We start from the raw sequence: 10,312 nt of genomic DNA on the forward strand, positions 1-10,312 counted from the left end.
GCAAAGAGTCTGAATACTTATGTAAATAAGGTGTTTATTTTTAAAGCACATTTGCAACAATTTCTAAAAACCTTATTTTTGCTTTGTCATTATGGGGTCTTGTGTGTAGACTGTGTGTAGAATTTTTCAAATAGTATGGTAGCCATTTGATTAGATGTTGAGGGGTTATGGCTTGGGGGGGGTAGAAGCTGTTTAGAAGTCTCTTGAACCTAGACTTGGCGCTCCAGTACCACTCACCGTGCGGTAGCAGAGGACGGTCTATGACTAGAGTGGCTGGAATATTTGACAACTTTTAGGGCCTTCCTCTAACACCGCCTGGTATAGAGGTCTTGGATGGCAGAAAGCTTGGCCCTGGTGATATACTGGGCCGTACGCACCACCCTCTGTAGTGCCTTGCAGTCGGAGGCCGAGCAGTTGCCACCGCCCATGGGGGCGGCAGGGTAGCCTAGTGGTTAGAGCATTGGACTAGTAATCGAAAGGTTGCAAGTTCAAATGCCCGAGCTGACAAGGTACAAATCTGTCGTTCTGCCCCTGAACAGGCAGTTAACCCACTGTTCCTAGGCCGTCATTGAAAATAAGAATTTGTTCTTAACTGACTTGCCTAGTTAAATAAAGGTATATATAAAAAAAAGATATATTTAAAAAAAAAATACCAGGCAGTGATGCAACCCATCAGGATGCTCTCGATGGTGCAGCTGTAGAAATTTTTGAGGATCTGAGAACCCATGCCAAATCTTTTCAGTCTCCTGAGGGGGAATACGTTTTGCCGTGCCCTCTTCATGACTGTCTTGGTGTGCTTGGACCATGTTATATTGTTGCTCGGTCCTCCTTTTCCTGTCGTCCACAATCATTTGTCTTGATCACGGTGAGGGAGAGGTTGTTGTCTTTGCACCACATGGTTAAGTCTCTGACCTCCCCCCTACAGGCTGTCACACCGTCATTGGTGATCAGGCCTACCACTGTTGTCATCGCCAAACTTAATGGTGTTGGGAGTCATGCCTGGTCGTGCAGTCACGAGTGAACAAGGAGTACAGGAGGGGACTGAGCATGCACCCGAGGGGCCCCCATGTTGAGGATCAGCATGGCAGATCCTTAACAGCAAACAAATAAAGTCTGTTTTTACATCCATTGTTAATGACAATAGTTCCTCAATGTATTTGAAAAATCTTTCCAGCTCTCTCCCTTTTGAAAACCACTCAGCGTGAAAGGGAAAAATGTAATGCTCTGATCCACTGCAAACCTCATAAAACACCTGATTACTTCTTATCCCTTGCACAAATAGCCTACAGCTGTCTCTGTCCTGAGCTCACTGGCATAGGAAACTACGGGTCCAGAATAATGTATACAACGTAGCTAGTGTGAGCTTCCAGTTGGACCAAAGTTAACAATTGATACAATGTTCCAAGTTAGTTGCAGACAAGCCTTGCAGACAAGCCATACACACCCAAAGTGGGTTATAGGATTTAAATATATATTTTAAAATCAGGATATTTTCTACCTGAAGGCTGCTTTGTTTTTATTTGTAGGCTTTACAGGCTATTTTTACATAGTTGTCAATGGCATTTTTAAGGTTTGTATAATTTTCATTTAGATTTGAATAGAATTTTGATTAACATATTTGAATCTCAAAATCGTGGTCATCATCAATTAAATGAAACAGGTTAAGGATTTCTCTCCATCTCTGGCTCCCTTGAGTCATTTGTGTCTTATTTAATCAAATAGTGCCCTTAAAGCATCAAAATGCATGTATAGTTGATTATATTAAAACACATTGGGTGTCTATACATGGAAAAATATGTTTTAAAATTTTGACCAATCAATTAGTCTAAAGAACAGACCACTATCGGTCGACCAATAACTGTTTTTTAAATTCATTTTTTAAAGTCGGGACAGCCCTAATATTTATTGTTCTGTGTAAGAGGAACTTCTTCCACTGCAACCCTGCCATTGTTTAACATCTCTTGTTCTTTATTTCTCTCTCTCCCCTCTCTGTGGAACCGGGTTGTTAATCTATCTGGGACAGTGGGGCGGCTGAGAGCACACTTCAGTTGCCTCTTCTGATGGTGGAGCTGCCAGAGAGCTAGCCTGGCCCAGATCGATTTGTGTTCTTCCCAACTCCATTGCTCTCATTGTCGAGCCAAACGTGGTAAATAGTAGGAAGTGTAGGAACGAGAGGCCTTTCCTGCACATTTTCCTTCAGCAGAGGCAACAACAGGTCTAGGCTTGTGTGTGACACTCACTCAGCCAGGCACCCACACACAGTACACACACATAGTACACAAACATGAGGCAGTCGGCCAGCACTGACTCACTGAACAATCTGTCCACTTCCTCTTCTCACGGACTTTCAACATCAACAAACAGTAAATGCCTGAAGCCAAGGCACCCAGTGAGTAACTATTTCCAAGGTTGGGAAGGGAGATGTGGTAGTACTACTGAAAATAGTACCACAGGTACCCCTGGTGTTTCCTAGGCAGAGCAGGCTTTGTTTACTCTCTGTTGCTGGGAAAAGAAAGGCACTTTGTGTACTCATTGTGTTTCAAGTGAGGCACTGATCCTCTGTCAATAGGCATTGGCTGAGTGAATGAAGGTTATGAAGGGATAATAAAGGAACATACAGTAGATAAAAGAAATTGGTAGGCCTTAAGAGTTTCAATTCAACTCACACGTCATTGAACTCCTCCAGACTAGTAGCAGGTGTGAAGACATCTAGAAGGCCGATCACCTGAAACAGAGGCCAACGCAACAAGTAAGGAGGATTGTATCAGCTCTCCCAAATTATTTCATGACTACACAATTAATTGGTTTCAGCAGAGTAGAGCATTGGAATACCTGGAACTAGAGCAGCGGAATACTTTAGCCAACAAATTCCTACAGTTGAGATCTGTCAGCAGCACAGTTGCATACTATGATTAATATAGCCAACATACTTCTGCTGCTTTTAAGAGAGAGAGAGCGAGAGAGCGAGAGACTGAGCTCCAGAGAGAGGAGCAAAGACAAAGAGAGGGAAGTGGAACTAGAGCATAAGAATACTTTAACCAACATATTCCTGGACTTATCGCAGCAGCAACATAAAACAGTTCTGCAGCTTTTAACCTCTTGGTAGTATTTTACCATCCGGATGAAAAGCGCGCCCAAAGTAAACTGCCTGTTACTCCGGCCCAGAAGCTAGAATATGCATATAATTGGTAGATTTGGATAGAAAACACTTAAGTTTCTAAAACTGTTAAAATTATGTCTGTGCGTATAACAGAACTGATATGGCAGGCGAAACGCTGAGGACAAACCATCCCCCTGCAAAAAAAAAATTCAGCCTAACACTGTTTTCAATGGGTGTCACTTTTTTTTATGATGTGAAATTCTCCCAGATTGCAGTTCCTAGGGCTTCCACTAGATGTCAACAGTCTTTAGAAAGAGTTTCATGCTGGTTTTTGGAAAAATTAGCCAGAAATGTTAGTTTTTCTAGGTGGCTCCCATTTTGGCTCTAGTGTTTCCAAGCACGTGGAAGAGAGCGCGTTCTTTGGTATTTTTCTCCGGTAAAGACAATAACGATTCTCCGTCTTAAATTGTATAATTTATTTACGTATTAGGGTACCTAAGGTTTGATTATAAACATTGTTTGACTTGTTTGGAAAAACCTATTAGTAACGTTTGGGATTAATTTTGTATGCATTTTGATGGAGGGAAACTGGGTGGATTATTGACTGAAGCGCACCAGCTAAACTGAGTTTTTATGGATATAAAGGATATTATCGAACAAAAGGACCAATTGTGATGTATCTGGGACCTTTTGGAATGCCAACAAAAGAAGATCAAATGTAAGGCATTTATTATATTGCTATTTCTGACTTGTGGCACACCTGCCTGGTTGAAATATGTTTTTCATGCTTTTGTATGCGGGGTGCTATCCTCAGATAATCGCATGGTGTGCTTTCCCGTAAAGCCTTTTTGAAATCTGACACGGCGGCTGGATTAACAAGAAGTTAAGTGTAATACATCAAAATAAAGCTTATGATTTTATGAAAGTAAAATATTTATAATTCTGTAGTTTGAATTTCACACTCTGCAATTTCACCGGATGTTGGCCAGGTGGGACGCTACCGTCCCACCGGCCCATAAGAAGTTGAGAGAGGAAACTCACGTTCTCATGTTTCATGTGCTTGAGCAGACGTAGCTCTCTGTAGGTCCTCTTGGCGTGGATAATGGACTGGAATGGCCGGGAGAGCTTCTTCACTGCTATCTTCAGACCGGTCTTCTCATCATAAGACGAGCTGGAGGAGACGTGATAGGGGTTTAAGTTACTGCAACAACTAGGCTACAACAATAGGATAAGATACTATTCATCACTCCCAAAATGTTGCATCTGAAAATAAATACAATCCTTACTGATAATATGCTATATTTGAAATTACCGATCAGTAGCATGTGACAAAACATAACTCCTTTTCTCCTGTAGGCTTTAGACCAGGGTTATTTAATTCCAGTCCTGGAGGGCCAAAACAGTTCTGTTTTTCATCTCGTTCCAATCAGGGACTAATTCAGACCTGGGACATCAAGTGAGTGCAATTAACTACCAGGTAGAAACAAAAAACAGAGATGTTTCGGGCCTCCAGGAACAGAATTTAACAGCCCTGCTTTAGACATATAGGCTACAGCCTAAAAACAAGTTGTTGCAGCCAGGTTGTCATTTTCCAAGAAGACACAGGAAAAACACTTTTAAAATGGCTCACTAAAAAGGCTGAGTTTGCATGAAACCAGATAAAGTGATGTAAGAGGTGCTGACGTAAGAAGGAAAAACTGACATCAGCTAAACAGAAAATGTCATCCCTCAGACTAAGGCAGCATCCCAAATGGCAAAAAAAAATAATAATAATAAAATAAAATAAAAATCAGCAGGGTCCATGGTTAGTAGTGCACTATGAAGGGTAACTGGTGACATTTGGGACACAATCTGAAACACAGCTGCGCTGTCAGGCCATGGCGAGTCTGACTGACAGGCTGGGGAAGGAGCATCTCTGGGGATATCTCAATAGGTGTTTCCAAGTGTCCTGATGTACCGTCTCTTTGCCCCCTTCTTAATACGTTACCAGAAAGAAAACACAGCCGTTCCGTTAAAATGGCTGACAGGCTGGGGGACGAACGTCTCTCCCCGGGGGAGATCTCAATAGTCTTTCCCTCGATTCCTTGTGGCGTCGATCTCTCCTCGCTGCTTTCCAAAAAAGTCAAGAGGGAAGTGAGGAATACATTGGAGACAATCACCTTGGATCTTCTCCTCCAATGCTCTACTTTCTTCCTCTGACATCTTGAGGAGGCGAGGAGAGGGACGACCCAAAGACTTTAGAGATTCACCCTGGCTGAAAGACATACTGGGGGAGGGAAGCCTACCTCTCACTTCCTCTTCCTTTGAATTTCTGCTAACCAGTCATGAGTGGTCAGCTGCTATTTTGGATATGTGCGTCCTTATGTGCTCTCTTGCCAACTCCATAGCTGCCATTGACAATTCCATAAGAAGTTGGCAAGAGGGCATTAACAGACAGGCACCCAAGCTAGTCAGCTGCTGTACACACTTAATAGTACAAAGCAGAGGTGCACAAACGCTTGTGGCCAAGGAGGTCAGGAGTCCCAGTGCCGCAACAAGCAAAACATTTAGATAAAGTTGTATGTATGCGAGCTGTGGTGCCCACATAACAGGGGGAAATCGCTATGAATAAACAGAAGCAAATATTTTATGCAATATAAAAATGTCCCTTGATCGGATATCCGGGTCACTTTTTTTTTTTTAACCCAACAGCACTAATCCGACCGTCAACAGTTAATCCTTTCTGCCTAGCAGCAGCACAGTAGTGCTGTTGTGCACCGCAACCTGCTGTGGGGAGCACAACAGAAACAACAACCAGATGTTAACTTAGACAACAACAATCCAGCAGATGATACTGATGCCATAGCAGGTTCTGGGAGGTAATACTGGTTACTACTAGGCCCATTTTAAAAGTAAAGGAAACCTTTGAATAAATTATCCTTGATGGATTATGCTGCAGCAGCAGTAATACAGGAACCATTATTTGTGTAAAAAAAAAAAACTAGGCCAACATTAGTTTAGTAATTTAGAAGATTAGACCTAATGCCATGGGCTCACCTGGCCCTACCAAGGTAAAATAAACCTCAACACAGACATGTCGTCATTTACATTTGAGTCATTTAGCAGACACTCGTATCTAGAGCGAGTTACAGTAAGTGCAATCATCTTAAAATGGCTAGGTGGGACAACCACATATCTCAGTCACAGTACATAAATTGTTCTTCAAGTAAACAACATATGCCTACCAGTACTTCACAAGACTGGGTCCCAGTCTGTTTGTTCTCTCTTGCCAACGCCTTATGGAATTGTCAAGCCAATGCTTTGTTTGACAACGGAGTAGGCATAAGCACAAACAGATCTGAGAACAGGCTGGCACTTCAGTAAAAGTGAATTCAAATGGTAAAACATAACATCAAAACAGATGTCAAAAGTCTAGAGATGGGCAAGAGAAATTTGATGTCATTCAAACGGACCCCCCCCCCCACCACACACTCCTATTTCCAACTGACTGGCTTTCTTGACCTCTATAGTATTCTCTCCTGTATGCAATCTGGTTTCCACTCAAGTTATGGATGTGTCACTGCAACCAATATTATGCTGCCATTTTTATTGACTTGGCCAAAGCTTTTGATATGGTAGACCATTCCATTCTTGTGGGCTGGCTAAGGAGTATTGGTGTCTCTGAGGGGGTCTTTGGCCTGGTTTGCTAACTACCTCTCTCAAAGAGTCTAATGTATAATGTCAGAAAATCTGCTGTCTCAGCCACTGCCCGTCACCAAGGGAGTACCCCAAGGCTCGGTTCTAGGCCCCACACTTCTCAATTTACATCAACAACATAGCTCAGGCAGAAGCACTCTCATCCATTTATATGCAGATGATACAGTCTTATACTCAGCTGGCCCCTCCCCAGATGTTGTGTTAAACAACAAAGCTTTCGTAGTGTCCAACAAGCTTTCTCCACCCTTAACCTTGTTCTGAACACCTCTGAAACAAAGGTCACATGGTTTGGTAAAAAATAATACCCCTCTCCCCACAGGTGTTATTACTACCTCTAAGGGTTTAGAGCTTGAGGTAGTCACCTCATACAAGTACTTGGGAGTATGGCTAGATGGTACACTTTCTTTCTCTCAGCACATATCAAAACGGCAGGCTAAAGTTAAATCTAGACTTGGTTTCCTCTATCCTTAATCACTCCTCTTTCACCCCAGCTGCCAAACTAACCCTGATACAGATGTCCATCCTACCCATGCTAGATTATGAAGACACTGCTCCTTATAGGACACATCACTGCGCTCTATACTCCACTGTAAACTGGTCATCTGTTACCCATCACAAGACCCACTGGTTGTTGCTTATTTAGAAAAGCCTCTTAGGTCTCACACCCTCCTATCTGAGATATCTACTGCAGCCCTCATCCTCCACATACAACACCCGTTCTGCCAGTCACATTCTGTTAAAGGTCCCCAAAGCACACACATCCCTGGGTCGCTCCTCTTCAGTTCGCTGCAGCTAGCGACTGGAACGAGCTGCAACAAACACTCAAACTGGACAGTTCTCTCTCAGTCTCTTCATTCAAAGACCCAATCATGGACACGGTTACTGACAGTTGGGGCTGCTTTGTGCAATGTATTGTTGTCTCTACCATCTTGCCCTTTGTGCGGTTGTCTGTGCCCAATAATGTTTGTACCATGTTGTTGTTATGTTGTGTTACTACCATGCTGTGTCATCATGTGCTGCTGCCTTGTTATGTTGTTGTCTTAAGTCTCTCTTTTTGTAGTGTTGTCTCTCTTGTTGTGATGTGTGTTTTGTCCTATATTTATATTGGCCTTTTGGTAGGCCATTTTTGTAAATAATAATTTGTTCATAACTGATTTGCCTAGTTAAATAAAGATTAAATAGAACATTTTCTCATCTAAAAAAAAGTCTAGACAGACAGACACCATCCCCTTTCCTCAATATCTAAGGAGCAAGAGATAACTACCGATTGTATGCCAGATATGTGAGAACTATGTTTAAATGACTTGGCGTTACAGGTTAGCTTATACAAAACGCTGCATAGATGTCTCAACTAGCCTGCTCTTGGTGATACCATCTCCATTCTCAATTTGGGGAAAAGGGAATCTTATAAAATGTCAGTGTCCAGTTGCAGGTCCGCCTACAAAAACCAAAGAAAGATTTCAAATCTTTTGTAGTTATGTTTCATATCGCTAGAGGTGGTGCCTCCCATTTTAGCTGCTGCAGATCTAGCATTTCCCACATCTTTGCAGGAACTAGTCGTTTCTATGCACACTGCCACGTGAAGAAGTAGATGACAGATCTTTTTTGGTTGCATTGTATGATGTACTACACACGCAAGAGATATTTCTCACTAGATACAAAACATTGATTTAATATCTTACGTAGTTTCCTCTGGTTTTTGTAGACCCACCTGCAATGGACATTTATAAGATGCCCTTTTGCCAAAATCAAGAATTTAGACAGCATTGCCAAGACCAGGTTATAGTTGAGACATCTATGCAGCGTTTTGTATAAGGTAACCTGCAACGCCCATTAACGGAAACGTAGTTATCAGATATCTGAGTACGATATGCACCTAGTCAAGACAGTAAATCAATTAGCCATATATCCCGCTTAAAGTAGTTTGGTTTGACCTATTCTGGGCACATGAGTCACCTTCTCATACAGAATTAAGTTGCATCACTGTGTGGAGGTTTAACAATAGATGTAAATTAGCCACTTAAGCTACATCGAGATCCACTACAAAACTGAAAACTGTGTGTCTAAATGCATTTCCCAACCAATTGGATGAAGTAGAATAGAACATAACAGAAACACTCGGTACACATCAGAAAGAAAACAATTGGGATGTTAATTAAGATGGCAACAATAACGGTTAGTTTCCAACTCTTCGTGGCTATCAATTTGCATCATATTTTCAATACTTGAATACGTTTCAAATGGATGTTGCTATTCAGATAACGTTACAATGTTAACCTATAAAAGTAGCTGGACACATTTAAATCGTGCACGTAACAGTTAGCTAGTAAACGTGGCTGGGGACATGGCAACATGTCATGCCGCAACATAAACGAATGGTGCGTCTGACTAATGTTATTCTATTGTGTGAACACAGACTGGTTGGGGCAAGTTCGCATGCCCGCCCGCTCTCGCTGACACAGTTCGAGAATAGAAAGGGCCCATGGTCGCGCAGCGTTCTATTCTGAATGTAACTACCTAGCTGGCGTGTCAACTTTGGCGTCTATGCAGGCCTCGTATAAATGAATAGCTAGCTCTGCGCAAACATTGGACAAAAACCGTGTAAATTACCAAACTGATCCGTAGGCCCCAGACCCGACTGGAGACAACGTCTGGTAGCGTTCTGGTACCTCCCAAATCGTCTTGTTCACCTCCTGCCGATAAAACGTGGGTCTTTCTTTCAGCGACATTCCTGCAGAACAACCCTCAAACTGCAAGTTGTGACTTCTGCTTTTTGTTGGTTAAAGGTGTCAACTAGACTCGTGCAACTAACGTGAGTTCGCTAACTACTGTACTAGCTTGTTTAAGAAAACGCTCGGGAACTCTATCAACTTCAGTAGATGCTGGATGTAATGTTCGTTCGTAGCAAGGTGCACAATTATTTAAATTACGGTGAGAACGCGTTTCTACTCCGATGTGCGTTCAGGCTCCCGGGATTTCACTGTGTTACATACCCAGCGCGCCCGTGCTCCTATGCTGCAACAACAAAATGTCGCGAAATGAGATCCAAATCCTTCTAGTCGCTCAAAGGACAAACCACGGAGTTTCTAACCCCAGAGGCTCAACATTACGAGACTTCCGGGAACGCTTATGAAACAAACCAAGCGGACTAGTTTGGGGTTTGAGAAGTGAAAAATGATTCCTTAGTTGTTAATTTTCTCAAAATCTAAAGGCACAACCTAGATTCGAGCCAATGTCTTAAGTAGTGGAGCATTTTATTACTCCAACCTCTGAAAGTTATAAACTGACACATAATTTTTGTATGGAAAAAAGTGCCGTTGATTTGACGGCCTACACATGCGTAGTTCGGCGCGAGACCGTTAGACGGTGACGTGTTTCTGCGCATGAGCTTAGCTATCCAACGTCGCCATGACATCGCTTACACGCGTTCTCGGGGAGATGGAGTTTCTGCATATCTTCATACTGTAATGTCTTTGGACAAACGTCCTTTTTTCACAGAACCTTTTTTATAAGTTT

The 10,312-nt window shown here is 42.4% G+C and overlaps 1 protein-coding gene across 3 annotated transcripts in view; it reads right to left on the reverse strand.

Moving 5' to 3' along the window:
- The window catches only part of mapk14a (mitogen-activated protein kinase 14a), a 30,153-nt gene extending 19,862 nt beyond the window's left edge, over positions 1-10,291 (reverse strand). For 2 of the 3 annotated variants that reach the window (XM_024383831.2, XM_024383832.2), the window contains exons 1-3: positions 9,407-10,291; positions 4,142-4,271; positions 2,667-2,725 (exon numbers count right to left, since the gene is read on the reverse strand). In XM_024383831.2, coding sequence (XP_024239599.1) covers positions 2,667-2,725; positions 4,142-4,271; positions 9,407-9,525 — 308 coding nt within the window. In that variant the 5' untranslated portion in view covers positions 9,526-10,291. The remainder of the gene's footprint in view (positions 1-2,666; positions 2,726-4,141; positions 4,272-9,406) is intronic. The other variant, XM_024383833.2, reaches the window with a different exon arrangement.
- Positions 10,292-10,312: the final 21 nt, after the last annotated feature.

The sequence above is a fragment of the Oncorhynchus tshawytscha genome, linkage group LG22 (assembly GCF_018296145.1).
Source record: "Oncorhynchus tshawytscha isolate Ot180627B linkage group LG22, Otsh_v2.0, whole genome shotgun sequence".
Classification (NCBI taxonomy): Eukaryota; Metazoa; Chordata; class Actinopteri; order Salmoniformes; family Salmonidae; genus Oncorhynchus; species Oncorhynchus tshawytscha.